Source organism: Pan troglodytes, chromosome 1, assembly GCF_028858775.2.
Source record: "Pan troglodytes isolate AG18354 chromosome 1, NHGRI_mPanTro3-v2.0_pri, whole genome shotgun sequence".
NCBI classification, from domain to species: Eukaryota; Metazoa; Chordata; class Mammalia; order Primates; family Hominidae; genus Pan; species Pan troglodytes.
Genome location: NC_072398.2, coordinates 123,854,851 through 123,874,180, shown reverse-complemented (window position 1 = coordinate 123,874,180; position 19,330 = coordinate 123,854,851). Strand labels below are relative to the sequence as shown.

Here is a 19,330-nt window from a genome sequence, read left to right as displayed (position 1 = left end):
TGGTGGATTTGGGGGGTTTGAGGTTATTTTGAAAATATATAATTTATTTCCTAGACTATATAAAAAGGAGGCATCTAATAATCATTTACTAAAAATTAAAAGCAATTAGTGGCAGTTAGGATGAAGGCTTCAGTATTCAAGTCTGATGTAACGACCTTGCCCTTAATTCAATATCCTTTGAGTTGTGTGTTTCTTCCCCTTTAGTTAACATAAATAGGGGCATCAGCTTTACACCCTTAAAAAAACCTTTGTTGCCCATCTTGTGAGTCTTTTCTTTCTTCGCAATCTGTGAATAAACTGCTTTGCTTTGTCTTGGTAAATCCAGGCCAGCCATAGCCTTGGCCTTTAGACTACAGTATTTAAACTTTATAGGTAGATTTGACAAGCATAAAGATTGATAATCAGTCACATCGTTAGCACAAAAGAATTGCCCGATTAAGCAGGACAGAGACCAGCCTGAAACAGATCCTGATAGGCTGAAGGGATGTTCAAAAGATTTGCCTAGTTGGGGCCCCGGGTGTGAAAAGCAAGCCCAGCATGGAAATGAGTAATTCAGACATATATGAAGGGGCTAGCACAGCAGTGACAGGTAGCAGGAACCTACAGAACGAAGGGTGAATGGGAGCAAAGACCTTTAGATTAACCAAGAGGCTTGCACGGAACAACAAGTGAAAAACAATTAGAACCCTGGAAGATAAAACCAAATGAAGTGATCCAAGTGAAGTCAGACAGCATACCAAGCAGTAGCACATCCAGTGACAAGAAAAGTGTTTGTCTGTGCAGGTCTTAGCTTCAGCCTCAGGCCAAGTTCGAATGGTAATGGGAGTGCAATAGGTGGAGAATCTGCCTTCCACCCTCCTGCACCTTTTTATGGGAAGTCCGTGAGATTCATTCATCACTCTGATACAAGAAGCTAAATCCAAGATACAGTTTTAGTTTAATACTTTGAAGGTTTTAAAGTTTAAATGTGATTCCTACCCCTAAACAAGCAGAGCTGAGATGCCCACAGGGAAGGATGGGCCCCACGTCTCTCCATAGGCTTATGTGGTGTTTCTCTCCAGGTCGGCCCAACCCCACATTCCCCCTCCTTCTCTGTCCTCTTTATCTCCCTCTACTGCCCTTCTCACCACAATACAAGAAACAGAAGCACAAAGTTTTAAAAACTGCTAACGAAGGGACTTTTTTGAAACCAGTACTTGGAGGCGTTAATGAAAACCCAGGTTATTTCCAATTACAGTCTCAGGAATTACTGAATCCTTCCATGACCTTAGAAATGCAGAAGCCACGTGAAAAATAATCATTGGAAAAGAAATCATTGAGAATCCCGTTAGGTGCCAGAAAAAAAAAATGGATGCTTAGGATTCAAAGATAAAATAGATATCTGAGGCTATAAAGATGAAAAAGGTGTCTACTACCTTTGAGGAATAGTGCTTATAGACGGACTGCTCTATCATGCACCATACTGTTCTGTGTGGACAATGAGAGGAGGTACAAGACAATGGCCTGCCCTCAGAGTGCTTGTATTTTGGTTGAAGAGACAAGAAATGCACATGGGAAAGGAGTGTTTGTTGTAGATTTTGCAGAGTCATATAAAGCTTACATTTCTATCTATGTCTATATCTTTATCTAGATCATCTGCCATAAGGCTTCAAAGGAAGGATAGTATCTGAAGGCTTAAACACTCACAGAAATAAATTTCCGTGGTGGGGGTTGTCCATGAGCAAGATCTTAAAGAATGGGTGGAGAGTTTAGGGAAGGACATATCTGGAGCAGAGACACCTCTACAGGGGCAGACATGTGGCAGTCCAGGGACCGGGGAGAACATGGACAGTGCTTTGCAAACAGAAAGACTTCAGCTCTGATCCTGCCTCTGCTGCTCAGTCGCCAGGAGGACTTATGTAAGATCCACAGGTCTCCCATACAATTGAAGTAATAATAATAACAATAATACCTATCTGCCAGATTATTAGATATATTCAATTAGATAACAGATGTAAGTGTTTCTGGCCTTTTAATTATAACTTGTTAATTTTAATTATGCATGTGTGCATATGTATGTGGGAAGGAGGTATGTAAGTTTAAGACAGTGAGTATATGATCTAGGAGTAGACATTTCATGTTGTGGAGTAAAAGCACATGATGGGGAGATTCTGAACACACTATTGGGAGGTCCTGACTACAGTATTTGCAGTTAGCAGTGGGGAGATTCTGAACACACTGTTGGGAGGTCCTGACTACAGTATTTGCAGTTAGCAGTGGGGAGCCATGGAAGATTGTGAGGGAGAGAATGAGTGAGAAGTACTGTGTAAACTCTTTGTGAGGAAGCCCCATCTGGCTGTAGCATGTCTCTGCAATTTAATTTAGGGGATATAAAATAGACACAGTTGAGAAGCTATTTCAGAAGTAAAGAGGAAGCAATGGATATGGAATATGTCATTTTTTCTATGAAATTCATTTATTCATTCACTCAAAATACTCATATTCATTGAGTACAGTTTGTTCTCAAGCACTGTTCTAGGCATTGCACACACAGCAAAGAAGAAAGCAGTCAAAATTCTTATCTTCATGGAGCTTTTATTCTAGAATAACTCCCTATTCATATAAAAGTACATATCTTCAGAAAACAGAGTAAGAAATGTCGAGGAAAGTGAAATGTGTTAGGACAAGATATTTTAAAGCACGTCATGTGATTAGTCTTTAACAAGTCCACCCAAGTGTTTTTCATCACTGCTTAATCTAACCTGGGTATGTCTTAGTCTGCTTCAAAGAGAAGCTCTAACATCTTTTCCCTGTGTTTTAAATACCATGCATAGCCTCCCAGTTGTATCCAAACCAATTCATAAATTTTTTCTTTCTGCTGCTGGATCTGAAAGTCCCTGAAGGCATAGCTTCCACACATTTTTTGCCAGACTCTGATTTTGGTTTAAGTATCTTACCTCTCTCCTGAGACACAACAGCCTTGCTCTTCTTTGAAAAGCTATAAAATACCCTTCTGCATGCCCGTAATGACTTAATTTCCTCCCTTTTCAGGTCCACTAAGCAGATCTGTTCTCACTCAAATACCTTTTTATTAACCAATGAAGAAAGGATTCCTCTGGATATTAGGAAAGAACTCAGTACATCCTCTTTCTGCCTCATGTTTGAAGTTTGGCTTTGGTAAAAGTTATGTTGCACAGAATTACTTAATGTTACTCATGAGCTTGTCTAAAGTCACTGTCTTTACCTAAACTTTTTTTTTTAAATAGGAGCTCTTGTTTATTTTTCTCATCATTAAAGAAAAATTAACAAATAGATCTTTTCAAGAGGTAAGCAGCTATTGATTCATCCAAGAAATTGTAGGAGTGAACGATGATTTTTTTTCAAATTGACAAGTATTCATTAAGCTAGAAATTGCTAATGATAAAAGTGAACTAGAAGACACAGGAGTATGCACTATGTGAAACTTCATTACCTAATGAAACATAAAAAGCATGAACCTATATTAACAATTACCATTTCTGTGACTCTGACAGTCTATCTTTTATTGTAGGACTTTGAGCAGTGCCTGGCACTTACAAAGCACTTAATAATAATCATTGAGTTGAATGACCTCTCATGTTCACAACAGCCCTGTGAAGTGGCCTCTTTTACAGATGAAGAAATAGAGGCTCAGAAATCCAGATTGCAGAGCCATGCGTGGTAATGTCAGTATTGAAATCCAGACTTCTGGACACCACCACAGTAAATGATCAAGTACTAAACTTTGTGGTTCAAATTTTGAGTGTCTCAGGAATTTGTAAGTGGGAAAGACAATGTGAGTTACAATAGTCAGCATCAACTTCATTGAAAAGGTATGCTATGACTTGTCTATAATCTTAACCTCTTTGTCCTTTCTTAGCCTTGCTGGTGTATTTTAAGAAATTTAAATGTTTGGTCTCCAGTGCAGTAGCAAATATACTTTTGAAAATTAGCAGTCATTTTTACTTGGAATCAGGCATCCCTAAATGACTCCTGTCATCATTTTGCACATTCTCGTGATTCCATAATGTTGTTTTCCTCACCTTGAATTTATTGACACCAATTCGTTTTGCCTTGACATTGGCATTAACAGGGAAATGGCTTTGTTTCATCCTGACATTATAAAATCACCTCCCAAGACTTGGTTTGACATTGTCAGGGGGTGGTTATGGTGACAGCAAGGCCACAGCAGACAAGAGTGAATTACAACGATTCCCTGGGAAAAAAAATCATTAAGAAAAGTTACCACTGTGTGATTTCAGTAGCTATTTTTCATACTTAAATATCCCTGCTGTTTAAAAATCCTAAGAGGGCTTAGACCATATTTAGAACACTCCTGCCAAGTATGTATAGGAAAAATTAAGTCTCTAAGGAGACATTTGGCTATAGCTTGACAAACAGGAACCTCAAATTATATTTTAGCTTTACAAAGTGCTCAAAGGCATTGAAATTCTGCCTTTTAAAAAAACACGTATTTGAATTAATGACACAATTATCTCCTTTCAGCTGCAGATACTTGCATTTCTTAATGCTGGGATATCAAAGGCCTGTAGTATTTTCCTACCTCCTAGCCAGAATGTAGAATGTTTTACAAATTTGTCTTCAGCACTGTATGGGGTTGGAAAGATTGTCTTTCATAATTCCAACATCATTTCAAAGAACACCAAATCCTTTTACTTGAGTTCTTCTATGTTCCCATAATGGTTTCTCACCTCGGCTGTACTCCCACAAAGAACAGCTCCATGTGGATTTTCCTTTACCCTATGTTCCAAAGTTAACTAATCACCTTCAATTAAATAAAAAAAGTCACTGAGATCCTTCAGGTCCTCAGGGCCATGTTGTTTTCACCTTTGTGTTGCTAGCAATGCCCAGATTATAATAAGAGCTAATACATTTTGCTTAATGAAAAATGATAGGAAGGCCGGGTGTGGTGGCTCACGCCTGTAATCCCAGCACTTTGGGAGGCCGAGGTGGGCGGATCACGAGGTCAGGAGTTTGAGACCAGCCTCACCAACATGGTGAAACCCTGTCTCTACTAAAACTACAAAAATTAGCTAGGCGTGGTGGCACGCGCCTATAATCCCAGCTACTCAGGAGGCTGAAGCAGGAGAATCGCTTGAATCCCGGGAGGCGGAGGTTGCAGTGAGCCATTATCGTGCCACTGCACTCCAGCCTGGGTGACAGGATCTAAACTCCGTTTCAAAAAAAAAAAAAAAACGAAAGGAGCGTTCCTGATCTTTTATTTCAAAGCAATCATCCTTGCTGCTTCTCCTCTCTTCCATCTTTTCCCCAAGTGTATATTGTTTCATGAAGAATGACTTAATACAAGTCACCATTCTCTTCCTGTTCATGCTTCCATTATCAAACCACGTGTATGGGAATCTTTGACAATCATGGTATCCAACCTGAGTTGGCAAGTCAAAGCTGCTCAGCAAGTTTTCCATGTGTTAGTTAGCTCCCTCTCCCATTCCCTGCCAAATAATTTTCCCATTCAGCTAGCTAGCTACTAATAATAGACAGACATCCACCATTCGGAAACAGGCATACAACAAAATTTTATATATTTTATTTTATCTTATTTTATTGTATTGTATTTTTTGAGTCAGAGTCTCTCTCTGTCTCCCAGGCTGGAGTGCAGTGGCACAATGTCAACTCAATGCAACCTCCATCTCCCAGGTTCAAGCAATTCTCCTGCTTCAACCTCCCCACCATGCCCAGCTAATTTTTTGGTATTTTTAATAGAGCCTGGGTTCGACCATGTTGGCTGCTCTTGAACTCCTGAGCTCAAGTGACCCTCCTGCCTCGGCCTCTCAAAGTGCTGGGATTACAGGCGTGAGCCACCACGCCTAGCTTATTTGTTTATTATTTATTTAGCATCTATTCCACGCCAGGGACAGTGCTGAATACTAATGACAGCAACAATAAACAGGTAAAAGACGTAGTGCAGGTACGTACAAGGGCAGAAATAGTTTTTTTTTTAAATTAGTTTAAATTCAACTTTGATCCCCTCTACTAGAAAGGTGGTGAGATATTCAGCCAACTGTCACTGTGGCTCAATCTACAAATGTAAAAATGTCCACTCATTTAGCACCAGTCTCTACTAATTACCAACAAGATGGTCATCCGTTGGGCTGCAGATCCCTTTAGCTCAGGAAGCTCTGATGGTTCCATTCACATCTGAGGCTGTGGAGTCATTGGCAAGCCAAGGAATCAAGTCTAAGACCCCTTCATGGTTATGGGATTGTGTAGAAACTCATGCCTTTTCTGAGATAATTGGTAGTCCTACTAGAAATATGTATTAGTAACACAAATACTGAAATTTGATAAAATGTGATTACATAATTCATTTCTTAACTGAATTACCTTTATTATCTAAGTAAAAGAGACATATTTCTTAAAAAACCCAGCAATTTATTTTATTAACATTTTTAATATCACCAAAGGACTATATTCTAGGCAATTTGGAAAGAGTGAAAAGTATAAAGATGAAAATTAAAATTACTAAAGTTTATTGCACTCCTACCAGCTATAAATAAACACTGTTTACATTTTGGTACAATTGATTCTAGTATTTTTGCTAAGGTTTATATTACACAGGTATGTGTAGAGTTACATGTCTGTACTTACGGAGATTATGCTGGATAAACATTTTGTATCTGCCTTTCATCCTGGCACAATGCCATGTACTTTGAAACGATGATTTTTACCCTGATATGTGTTGCCATTTTGTGTGAATATGCCTCCCCATGAATTCCATCTTTCACCTTCAGCTAAGAGTAGAGGTTGCAACTCTTATTAAACTAGACAAGTGCATTTTCTGATACCTGATGAGAAAGTCTGTGACTTCTCAGCACCATTTTTATGAGAACCTTGTCTGTGTCTGTGTCTGAAGGTGTTGACCTAAATAGGATTTCAATACATCATTAATGATCACTTTGGGAGAGGTGCCCAGCCTTCAGCTTGTAGGATTCTCAGTGAATTAATTCTTTCTCAATATCAGCAAAGGCTTTTTTTCAGGTTTGCAAAGGCCAAAAATTTTAGGGATGTTTGGGCAGGGCCTCCTGCTCCTGCATCAGAGTCACTTGTCACCTCTTTCATGCTAGCCAGGATACTGTGAACTGCAGAATGGTCTCCTTCTAAATGAGTGAGGCTCCTTAATGGTGTTTTAAGCAGTTTTTTCTATGGTTTGGCAAAAGAAAGTGTCACTCTCATAACAGGTGCTTTAATATTAGATGAGTAAGAATAGAATGGCTACTCCCTAGGGTCAGAACTTGCAGTCCTTGATTACCTACATGTGTCCAACCACCCAGCCAACAGCTTCCACATTGTTCCCTATAGCAACTTCAGCTCTGACCCTTGGGTTCATTTTGCTGAAACCAAGTAGGTTGGATGCTGTCACACAGAGTCTTGCCACCGAAGTACCACTGTCTTCAGATGCATACAGACAAACTTGAGTGTAAATTAAAAGCAGGAAAGCAAGGGCGTTTTCACATGAGTCTACCAGGTTTCAGTCTGTTGTTTGCATCCGTACCTCCCCTGGCCCCCTACACCATCAACATTGCAAAAGACAAAAGGTGGGCTATGGAGCAGTAAATGCAGGTTGAGGGTCTCCAGCTCAGCCCCTCCCTGCTACTCTGGAAACACAGCTTATTTATGTGCTCTGATTGATACAGGAGAGTGCACATTGAATGAGAATATAGAAGTCGTCTTTGAGAAAATGGGCACTGCCACTCTAAGGTGACCTTGCAAGGCTTTGTAGAATACGCAGTAGTTGAATACAAATATTTGAGAATTGCATGTTTTGACCCCATGCTTGCTCAAGATTCATACTAGCAGAAGACATGAACAGATGCTGTCTTTGAGGAAGGACATTTGCTTCCTTTTATACTTCAAGTAGCTTGGATTGGATAAGTAGTGTTTAATTCATTATTCTGGCAGAGATAGGAATTAGCACCTCATTCTCCGTGCTGAGCTTCTAGCACTGGGTGGATTGAGGAAGAAATTGAACTTTAACAAAGTATACTTAGGTTGTGTTTTATATTTTTTTAGAGCACCTCCACATAATTCATCTTGAGGCTACCAACAACTATTAGGTGGGTAAATAGGACAAGTGTTATTATCCTGCTTGTGAAGTGAAGAAAGGCACAAAGAGGTTAAGTGATTTCCCCAAGTTCACTCAGCCCATTAACTACAGGGATGAGACTTGAATCACAGAATCTGAGCCTAATTCTCTTTATACTACCTCATGCTTTTAGTGCGTATGAGGGAAAAAACTATCCCTGTTCCATGGGGCAGCAGATAAGACTGAACCAAAACAGATCAAACAGAAACAGTCACCTAAGTCATCACCAAGGACTCTATTACACAAGACCAACCATCATCATATATTTGGTCAAGAAGAGGAGGGATTTCTAACACTTTGCCTTCAAAATGATAGGCTTTCCATTAAAAATATTCATGCAAATCATAAAACTTGAGAAAACTTTAGAAATACCAACTTCAAACCTGTAACCTGTAACCTAACTTTACAGCTGCAACTAGAATACAAGCCCCTCATGTGCAGCTCCACTGTGGGTCTGGCTTACCAAAATATGCCCACCATCTAGAGCAGTGCCTGGGTGGATGTTGGACAAACGCATGGATGAGTGTCACTAAATAGTTGCATAGTATGTCCAAGGCCTTGTCGTAAATGGATGACTAGTGAGACCTAGATCTCAGGTTTTCCAGTTTTATGACGCTCAGCCAATGTGTTTTCCCTTTGCACCATACTACCCCTCATGGCCAGACCAGACCAGACCATAAGGTCAGGGAAGAAAAAAGGTTGTTTTTTTTTTTTTTTTTTGTGGGGCGGGGGTGGATTGCAGTTAGTGTACCTAGAATTCCAACCACAACAACAAAAAGTGATTAGATAACAATCTATAAAGTTTCTTCCATGGCCCGGGAGCTAACCTGTAGGTTCAGTTTTCCATCTCACATATCACAACTTAGCAAAACAGCTGCAAAAGCTGTATAAATGGGTCATAATCACAGCTCTTCAACTCCCTGCCACACAGTCTCGAATGCCTAAATCAGACCTGAATGTAGCCCACATACCTTTGTTATTAGCCTGTTTGGTGGAGGTTATTCACTCTTTGATGTTTCTTTGAAAAGGACGGGAACAATTTGGAACATCTTTCTCTCAGCAATCCTGGGCTTGTTTCAGGTGGTAAAGGTAGAGGTCACTTTATTAATACAACCATCAAGAAAAGCTGTCATGGTAACGCATTACATTGATTCCTTGAAGTGCAGGAGACAAAGCCAAAAAGAGAAACTTTCAAGTCTATAAATACAGACCCAGCATTGCTCAAGCATAGCAGCTCACTGACAGCATGAACCTAAATGTATAATGTTGAACAAAACCCAAACAGAGAAAAGAAAACTTCCCTTTGGTAGTGGAATGGATCGTCATGACCTTAGGGGAACAAGTGACCCCTCAGCTCATAAAAGATAAAAGAATAGAACAAGTGGCAACACCAAGTCCTGGCTAATACCCTCTGAGCATAAGGAGTCCATCTGTGGTCAGTTTTTCCACACCTTCTAGAAAGAACTCATAGAGGGGAAAGGAATCAAGGTCTCGTAAGTCACATTTGACAGTAGATTGCAGTTTGAGAAGAGGAAATGTATGTGACAAGAAACCCACCAAAAAAATGAAAGAATTAAATAATTTAGCTATATCCCTGTGTCGCTCCTCATCCAAGATGGTGCAAGAAAAATAGATAGAAGTAAGAGAGGAAGAAATGCTGCTTGATCAGTTCTTTCACTGTGGAAATTCTAAATGTTTTTGTAAACTCATGGCAATTGTGAGAGCTTGTTTATCTACCTTGTGGCTTGCTTACTAAAGCTGTGATCAGAGCTGTTACAACACCTTGCTGACTTCAGCTTTTCCACCAGGTTTCCACACTTCATCTTTTGGCCACATAACTCTGTTTGAATCTAACATTAATACTCTAACCTTATCTGTCAAATTCCACAAATTATCTTGGTCACTCCATTTGAAATCATTCCTAATATCAAAACATCAGGGGATTATAGTATGTGATATTGGATACTCCATAAATGAATTATATTTATCAATACTAAAAGGAATCCTTTAGAATACAGTCAAGCTATTACCAAAGCAGTATTAGTTTTTCTGGTATCTAAGGATCATATTTTACTGTCACAAAAAGAATTCTGTCTAGCAAATAACTATTTGCATCCAGCACTGGATCAAGTGTTGTATAAGGATTTTTAAATGAACCTTTCTGTTTACTGACATAGGACACTCTAAGACTGTCAATAACAATAAAGAGAGAGTTGGGACATGCTTAAAATGAATACACCCACAGAATAAGTTTAGAGTTTTCAGTCTGAGGTAAATCCACAGAGCAGGGCACCAAGTAAAAAGCGTGATCACTGAAAGATGCCTGTTGGGTAGAAATTTTCACTTGGATCTTTAATTTGCAACTATATACAAGATTATGTGAGATAATGCCAGGATTGTAAATGGGTGTTTATCCTCATGCCAGTACTATCAACTCATGGTGGATGCCTGGAAACTTGTGTTGAGAAGCATTCGAAGTTCAGTGCAAGAGAGTTCCATGTTTAACTAGCTGTATTTCTGACTTATTCCATTTTATGCACTATAACAGAGTACCACACACTGGGTAATTTATAATGAATAGAAGTTTATCAACTCACAATTCTGGAGGCTGACAAGCCCAAGATCAAGGGGCTCACATCTTGTAAGGGCCTTCTTGTTGCACCATAACATGGCAGAAGGCATCACATGATTGAAGGGCAGAGAGAGAAAGAGGAAAAGAAAGGGTCAGCCCACCCCATGATAACAAACCCTCTCCCAAAATAACAGCATTAGTCCATTCATGAAGGTGGAGCCCTTATGAGCTAAACACTTCTTAAAGGTCCCACTTCTTAATACTGTTACAGTGGCAAATAAATTTCAACATGAGTTTTAGAGAGAATACACGTTCTGTACATAGCAGTCTCCTATGTACAGGGGAAGAGGAAATGACAGTGTAAATGCAGACATATTTGCCATTTTCAGCCTAGACATTGGCATTTCTGGTTTATTTTCTGTATGAGCTGATTTGTACTTGGAGCTCTACCAAAATGTGGTAAAACCCTAGGATGAGTAACAATTGATACTATCAACAAAGACCTCTGCCTAGTCAAAGTGTGATATGAAAGCAGAGCACTTAGTCAATACAGCTGCAAATCTACTGACTATCTATAGAAGAGTTCATGTCTCCCTGGTAAGTGGGAAAGTCAGCTATGTTTTGAGAGCATGGAATGTGGCACTGTGCAATATTATTTACCACATTTCTCCTGATTGTTCTTTTCTATCTGAAGAGCAGTAATCTATAAATTGGGAGACCTGGATTCTAGTCCCAGTTCTACTCTCAATTGCTTATCTACAGCTTCCTTATCTACAGCTCATCTAGATGGTTTCTAAAGTTTCCTGCAAGCTCTGATTTTACTGCTTCTATGAAAGCAAATTACATAGCAGGGGTGCTTTTTGTTCCTCTCACCCTTTCATTGTGAACAGTACTAAAGGGTCTGTCTTAGATCCCAGTCTCCTATATTTACTCCCTGAAGAAGATAATCCACTCTTACATTTCCAATTCAAGTACTTAGTCACCTCTAATTCCCACAGCTCAGCACCTGAAAACTTACTATCTTCCTGATCTAGAAATGACAAAGTTTCTTTATTGTACCTTCCCCAAAATATATCAGGGACAACTGCCCTTCTTCATTGCTACGACTGATGCCCTGACCCAGGCCTTATCGTTTTATCTTTTACATTAATTGAGAAGTAATTCTTTGTTGTGGGGGGTTGTTCTGTATACTGCAGGATGTTAGCAACATTCCTGGCCTCGCTATACACATCAGTGGCCAGTAGTGTGCCCTCCCTACCCACTTGTGACAACCAAAAAAAATGTCTCCAGACATTGTCAAATACCCATGGGAGCAAAATCATCCAGTGTTGAGAACCACTACTTTAGACTGACATCAAAAGACATCCATTAAATGTTAATTCTTCAAAATTTTTCAATCCTTTTTCCAATTATTCAAGAACCCCTTATGACAGAGTCCATCAAGAACATGCAACCTTTATTTTGCATATTTCATTTGTCCAACTCAAAGTGCCCTTACTGTCACACTTTTCCAGTTTGTCGATTCATAGATACAGTCATTCACATCAGGAAGACTTCTGCGGTTAATTTCATACCTTCATAGGATCACTGCATTTTTTTGACATTGTTTTCTTCTCAGCATTCTTTATGGTCTTTCTCTTCCAATGGCCTAAATGCTGATGTTCTTCAGTTTTCTATCTGTAGTCCTCATTTTTACTTGGTCTATATTCTTCTAGGATGAAGTCTTCTACTCTTTTTGCTTCATCTTTTGCAACAATGACCACCACCACCCCAGCTCCAAATTTGTGTCTCCAGGATGACCTATCTCCTGTTCCATTAAATAGTTTTCCAACTAATAACAAAACAGCTGCAGAAGAACCTTGACAGTTCTAAAAGTCAATAGGTCCAAAAAACATTTCTCTCTCTCCTGACCAAACTCTTCCTCTTATCTTCTTTTCTTAATAAATTTCTTTATTATGCATCTAAATACCCCAAACAGGAAAGTTAGACTCTCTCTTATCCATTCACATAACCTGTCTCCAAATCTTTTTCCTCCTTCCCTTCACCATTGTTCTAACCTCGTCCAAGTCCATTCTATTTGAGTATGGTCTCCTTACCTCCAGTCTGCCCTTTTTCTGGTCTAGATTCACCTTCCTCTTCTCCTTTAAACACCACCCTCCTTCTAAGTCTTTGACAGCTTTCCATTCCTTATTACTAAACTCCACTGTGGCACCTTCACAACCAGGTCACATTTGCCTTTCCCTTTGTGCATCCATCATTCCAGCCATACCAGTCCATGCATCATTCACTAATGTGTCTTTCAGTTGGGCTTCAGGCAGAAAACTGAAACCATTTCTAGGTATTTCAACAGAGAGAATTTATTAAAAGAAGTGGTTTAAAAAGCATTTGAAATTTTAAAGTGAGAACAGGATACTGAAGTAATTCCTGTGTTAAGTAAGCAGGAACCATCTATCACTCTGGGACTGAGGGATTACAGGAAAGAGGATGGAGTTATCAGAAAGTAAAAGTTTGGATAAAAGGGACCCCCACAGAACTGAAACCTGCACCTCTAAGGTGGGGTAATGGCTGGCTGCTGCAGCTGCCTCTGAAATGCTGAGTAGAGCCTCCTTGGAGCTGAGGCTTCAACCTCTAGGGAAGGAGTGCCACCAGGCTGGTGTAGGAACCTCTAACGGTGTGATGAAGCTGGTTATGAATAAAGCTCAACACTGGAACCACATGTTGCTGTTGATGTGAAGGGCCGTTGCTGGGCAGTACTGTTAGAGCACCATCAAACAGAGTCAAGGAAACAGGATCTTCCATGCCTCCTACTTTCTCTGCTCCCTCTAGTGCCCCCTGTTGGTGGGATCCAGCAGACAACTTGCAGAGTTCTGGCCTCAACATCAGAAGCGTGGATTTAGAGTTAAAAGACAATTGCTTAATAACCAATACAATACACTTTCACATCTCCTTGTCTTTACTGATGCAGTTTCCCTATTTATAATGGCTTTTCTACCAGTATCTGCCTGATGAATGCCTTTGCTCAAATACAATCTCTTTTTTATAATCTCCCTTAATCTTCCCAAAAGTAATTATTTATACTATCAAGTGAGTTTCCCCAGTAATTTGTAAATACGTTTTTTGTAGTTTTTTTTATACTATATCATAATGTGTGTTTGTGTGTTTATTTTCCATTTATTTTCTGCCAAACCAGGTACTCCTTTAGGACAGTTAGTTACAACCATAAAATATAGCAGGGTGCCTGGCATACAACAGATATTGGTTAAGCTCAATGGAATTGATAAGGGCATTTTAATGACATTAATATTAGATCATTTCTTATAGATATTTTATCGTCCCAGCCAGATTTAAACTCCATAAGAGCAGAAATCATCCTTTATATTTCTTTTATTTTCTTTGCGGGGTTAAGTGCAAGGTTGAGCACACTGAAGAAGAGCTCAGTGATATTTGTTAACCACCCAGCTTGTTTATTAGCTACCACAATTTTGGTTCAAAATGACATGAAGATGGAGCATGATTATGAATATCAGGTAAGATCCATAATTAGGTTAGATGTGCTTCTAGCCCATGATTCCAACAGTTAGAGGGCACTGTATGTATGGTAAAGTTCTGTATTTGTTGGAGGACTAGCACAATCAAGAGACCAAATGTAATATGTTTTATAGTGAATTCTAAATAATGAAATATATTATAGGTTTTATTTTTCTCTATTGATCTCCTACAGAAAATATATCCTGCCAATCCATGAGATTACTAATTCTGGGCTATATCTGTTCCTAGTATATTTATTAAATTTCTCACAACTATTAAAATCAACTAGTAATTACTTAAATGTAGGAAAAATATTGAATTTTAACTTAATCACCAGCTTCTTGAAAAAAGAAACCTCTGTTCAACAGCTGATTTATATTCACATCCAAGAAGAAGAAAAATAGCTTTTTTTTTCTAAAGGGGAGTGATATGTAATTAACTATTGATTTCTTCTCAATTATTCAAGGCAAGCAATTATCGATATTGATGGAACAGATATTTCCCTACCTCTAGTGCCCAAATGAAAGGAAATATCCATTCAGCATTCTGCTGCCTGGAACAAGAAATGCTGAGGATCTTCAACTTTAGCTGAAAACAGTTATCTGGATCTGTTTATTCCATGTTGCCCCAATTAAACATATTTCTTCAAGTGCAAGCAAAATAAAATCCTGAAAACCTACATATGCTTTCCAAATTAACTAAAGCCAAAAAACAAGAGCTTTTGTCAGTTTTGACCATGAGGCTAACCACTCTACACGTGGACTTTGCTTCACAGCTACAGATCTTGACATTTTTAACCATGACTCATAAAATAATGTGGTTCTAATATTATGATTTCTAAGCCACTCAATAAGAGGTAGCTTATATAATCATTAGAAACCATGGAACACTGCCTTGCATATCAATATTTGGAGCCTGAAGAATTTAGTAGGCCTTAATAGTCACTTCTGACATTTACAGATAGCAAACGTGGATACATTTGAAAATTATGCCAATACACTACGCAACCGTGTTAGAGGTCACCAAGGAAATGTTGAGGAAGGCAGTAAAACAGTGGTCTATTTAGGGCACTCTGTTATTAACCATGTGGGTATCCACCACCATCTTTCCTAAGCTCATTGACACACAAAGCACTGGCATGTTTGTGTGTAAGAAGCTTCTTTTGAAGCTGACATGACTGTTGAACATAATTAATGGACAAGGCAACATTCTCTATTGAGTTACTACTTGGAGGGTAGAGTTGTTTTCTTTTAATACTTTGCACTTAATAGTAATATTGGGTATGTGTATATGAGTGTGTAGTGTGTTGAACTCATGTGGCATCCCTGGGGAAATTTCACCATGACATTTTTTTAAAATGGAAAATGTTACAATTTGTAAAAAGCTACTTTTTCTGCTCTGTTCCCCACCTCCCATTCCAGAGGGGTTCTATATATTGAATGCTTAAGCAGCATATGTTGCTTGGGAAATGTTCTTGGCTCTTTTACTCTTTGTTGTTGTTTTAATTTCCCTGGGTTCTATTTAACATTCTGCTAAATCAGTGAAACAGTGATTATCTAAAAGAATAGGAGACATGGAATTAATGAGGTTAGTCAGAATTTTGAAGAAATAAGAAATTATTAGAGGTGAAAGTTACATGACAGGGTCTGTGAATGAATTCTAGCCTCTGAAGTTGCTTGTCTTGATTTATTCAAACTGATTCCATTAATTGATGGACATAATGAAATTTTGGTAATCAGGGTTTCACCATCGCATTTATTACTATTCCCGGAAATCAAGGTAACCTTGGGCTATACTTCCCATATTTACAAGGTGATAAAAATCCTTAATAGGCTGTCAGGGACGAATGTGACTGCTTTTCCTCACACTCCTCCCATGAAACAAGCTTTCTCTCTTCCCATCTGGCTGCCGCCTGCCTGGAGCATGCTACTTTCCCCGTGTCCCCACCCCCCCCATCCCCATGCCTCCCGGTGGGTTCTGTCTTCATGCATGCAGCGCTGGAATCACGCACCGAGAGAATGGCCCACCCCTTAGAGGTTTTTGGTCATTTTAGCAATACCGCTTTGCATTTTAAATACCATTCATCTGGCTTCAAAGATCTGCACTCTTGCATCGGGCACTTGTCCTTTAAAAACCTAAGAGATCACAACAGGTCCCAGTTCCATGAAGAAAAGATACTGCCAAACTAGGACTATTGCATTACTTTGTATTCTATAGCCTGAAATGGACAATGATAACATCCAAGATTGCAGCAAAAATCTATATGAAAAGGACTAATATGATAAAAACAAAGGCAGAAAACTACATTTGTTTGGAAATTGGAGTCACGGGCTTCGTTTGTGGAGGGGAGGGGGGAGCACAAAGATCGATAGAGATTTTTTTTTAGGCTGAAAACATGATTTACCAGATGAACTTAAATTGATTCTGCTTCTCCTCCCCACGCCCACCCACCCCTACCTTCCCCCTCATTCTGCAGCGAATGTCTGCGACAACGAGCTCCTGCACTGCCAGAACGGAGGGACGTGCCACAACAACGTGCGCTGCCTGTGCCCGGCCGCATACACGGGCATCCTCTGCGAGAAGCTGCGGTGCGAGGAGGCTGGCAGCTGCGGCTCCGACTCTGGCCAGGGCGCGCCCCCGCACGGCTCCCCAGCGCTGCTGCTGCTGACCACGCTGCTGGGAACCGCCAGCCCCCTGGTGTTCTAGGTGTCACCTCCAGCCACACCGGACGGGCCTGTGCCGTGGGGAAGCAGACACAACCCAAACATTTGCTACTAACATAGGAAACACACACATACAGACACCCCCACTCAGACAGTGTACAAACTAAGAAGGCCTAACTGAACTAAGCCATATTTATCACCCGTGGACAGCACATCCGAGTCAAGACTGTTAATTTCTGACTCCAGAGGAGTTGGCAGCTGTTGATATTATCACTGCAAATCACATTGCCAGCTGCAGAGCATATTGTGGATTGGAAAGGCTGCGACAGCCCCCCAAACAGGAAAGACAAAAAACAAATCAACCGACCTAAAAACATTGGCTACTCTAGCGTGGTGCGCCCTAGTACGACTCCGCCCAGTGTGTGGACCAACCAAATAGCATTCTTTGCTGTCAGGTGCATTGTGGGCATAAGGAAATCTGTTACAAGCTGCCATATTGGCCTGCTTCCGTCCCTGAATCCCTTCCAACCTGTGCTTTAGTGAACGTTGCTCTGTAACCCTTGTTGGTTGAAAGATTTCTTTGTCTGATGTTAGTGATGCACATGTGTAACAGCCCCCTCTAAAAGCGCAAGCCAGTCATACCCCTGTATATCTTAGCAGCACTGAGTCCAGTGCGAGCACACACCCACTATACAAGAGTGGCTACAGGAAAAAAGAAAGTGTATCTATCCTTTTGTATTCAAATGAAGTTATTTTTCTTGAACTACTGTAATATGTAGATTTTTTGTATTATTGCCAATTTGTGTTACCAGACAATCTGTTAACGTATCTAATTCGAATCAGCAAAGACTGACATTTTATTTTGTCCTCTTTCGTTCTGTTTTGTTTCACTGTGCAGAGATTTCTCTGTAAGGGCAACGAACGTGCTGGCATCAAAGAATATCAGTTTACATATATAACAAGTGTAATAAGATTCCACCAAAGGACATTCTAAATGTTTTCTTGTTGCTTTAACACTGGAAGATTTAAAGAATAAAAATTCCTGCATAAACGATTTCAGGAATTTGTATTGCAATTTCTTAAGATGAAAGGAACAGCCACCAAGCAGTTTCACACTCACTTTACTGATTTCTGTGTGGACTGAGTACATTCAGCTGACGAATTTAGTTCCCAGGAAGATGGATTGATGTTCACTAGCTTGGACAACTTCTGCAAAATATGAGACTATTTCCACTTGGGAAAAATTACAACAGCAAAAAAAAAAAAAAAATATCTAAGTGATTGCCAAGATTATGCCAAAGCCTGTTGGCAGAGTACTAAGAGACTTTTATTTTTAAGTCATGCTATTTTCACAGATTGATGGTGATCATGTGACTCTAGGGATGCTGATCTATGTATCTTTCCAAATACAGTGTTTACATGGAATATCACAAGACGCAAGCTGGGGAACCAGGAAAGGAGCAGGGAAATTGAGTGATTTGCAATTTGACTTTGAATATATTCAGACTTAAGTATTTAGAGGAAATATCAAAATATAAAGCAGCAAGTAGACATAACTGCTGTTCCTGAGAATAAAGTTTGTTTTAAGTACTGCCCAAGGTGTAATAAATTCTTGTTTCTGCCTTTTATTAGGCCAATTACTGTGCAAGACAGCAAGGGGAGGCAGGTGGGGAAGAACCTTTGCAAAGTTTCAAAGAGGCTAAGACAGTGTGCATTTCGTTCCCAGCACACTGTTGTCCTACAGGTTACAAGTGTATTAGCAGCAGCATCTCCTGGAATCAAAAACAATTATCAGCCCGAACCAGAGTCTTAAGGACAATGAAATTCTACATGACTTGGTAGAACAATAACCTATGATAGTGTAAGGTCAGAAACCTAGTTCCAGTCTGAATTCTTCACCCTGCTGCCACTCCTTGCTGAAACAGGGAAGGGGGGAGGAATGTCTCCTGATAAATAACCTGGGTAAAAACTAGATGAAGGAACAGCATGTCTTATTGGTTTTGTTCCCAGAAAAGCCAATTCGAAGAAGGCAATAAAAGGTAAACAGGTAATGCCTGTGCCGCCTGCCACCCCACGTCTAAGTCTATTGAATGTTTGTTATTCAAACCAACAGTCTCTTTTGATGTAAGAAATAAGGAAAGATGGAAATAAATTAGAGCTTAGGCTTAGTGCCAGAGTGGCCAACCAGAAATTGGAGATTTACGTTGGAAGCATAAATAGAAAATTACATTTCAGGCTCACCAAAGAAACACATGAAAATGCTGATAACATAGGGAGTTTGAGATTATTTATAATGAGGTGGATTTCTGATATTAAAATTAGAGTTTAAGTTGTCTTATAGTTTATTAGCACAAACCAAAGGCAGCCCATGTTATTTCTGGCAAAGATGCACTTTATATTTATCTGCTCATGGCTTTGTCGCAACGCTCAGGAATCAGACACTGCACA

General features: G+C 39.6%; 1 protein-coding gene across 15 annotated transcripts in view; it reads left to right on the top strand.

Moving 5' to 3' along the window:
- Positions 1-17,936, top strand: part of NTNG1 (netrin G1) — a 346,490-nt gene extending 328,554 nt beyond the window's left edge. For all 15 annotated transcript variants that reach the window (XM_001143853.7, XM_001143623.7, XM_001143469.7 and 12 more), the window contains one exon: positions 16,696-17,936. In XM_001143853.7, the coding sequence (XP_001143853.3) occupies positions 16,696-16,925 (230 nt within the window). In that variant the 3' untranslated portion in view covers positions 16,926-17,936. The remainder of the gene's footprint in view (positions 1-16,695) is intronic.
- Positions 17,937-19,330: the final 1,394 nt, after the last annotated feature.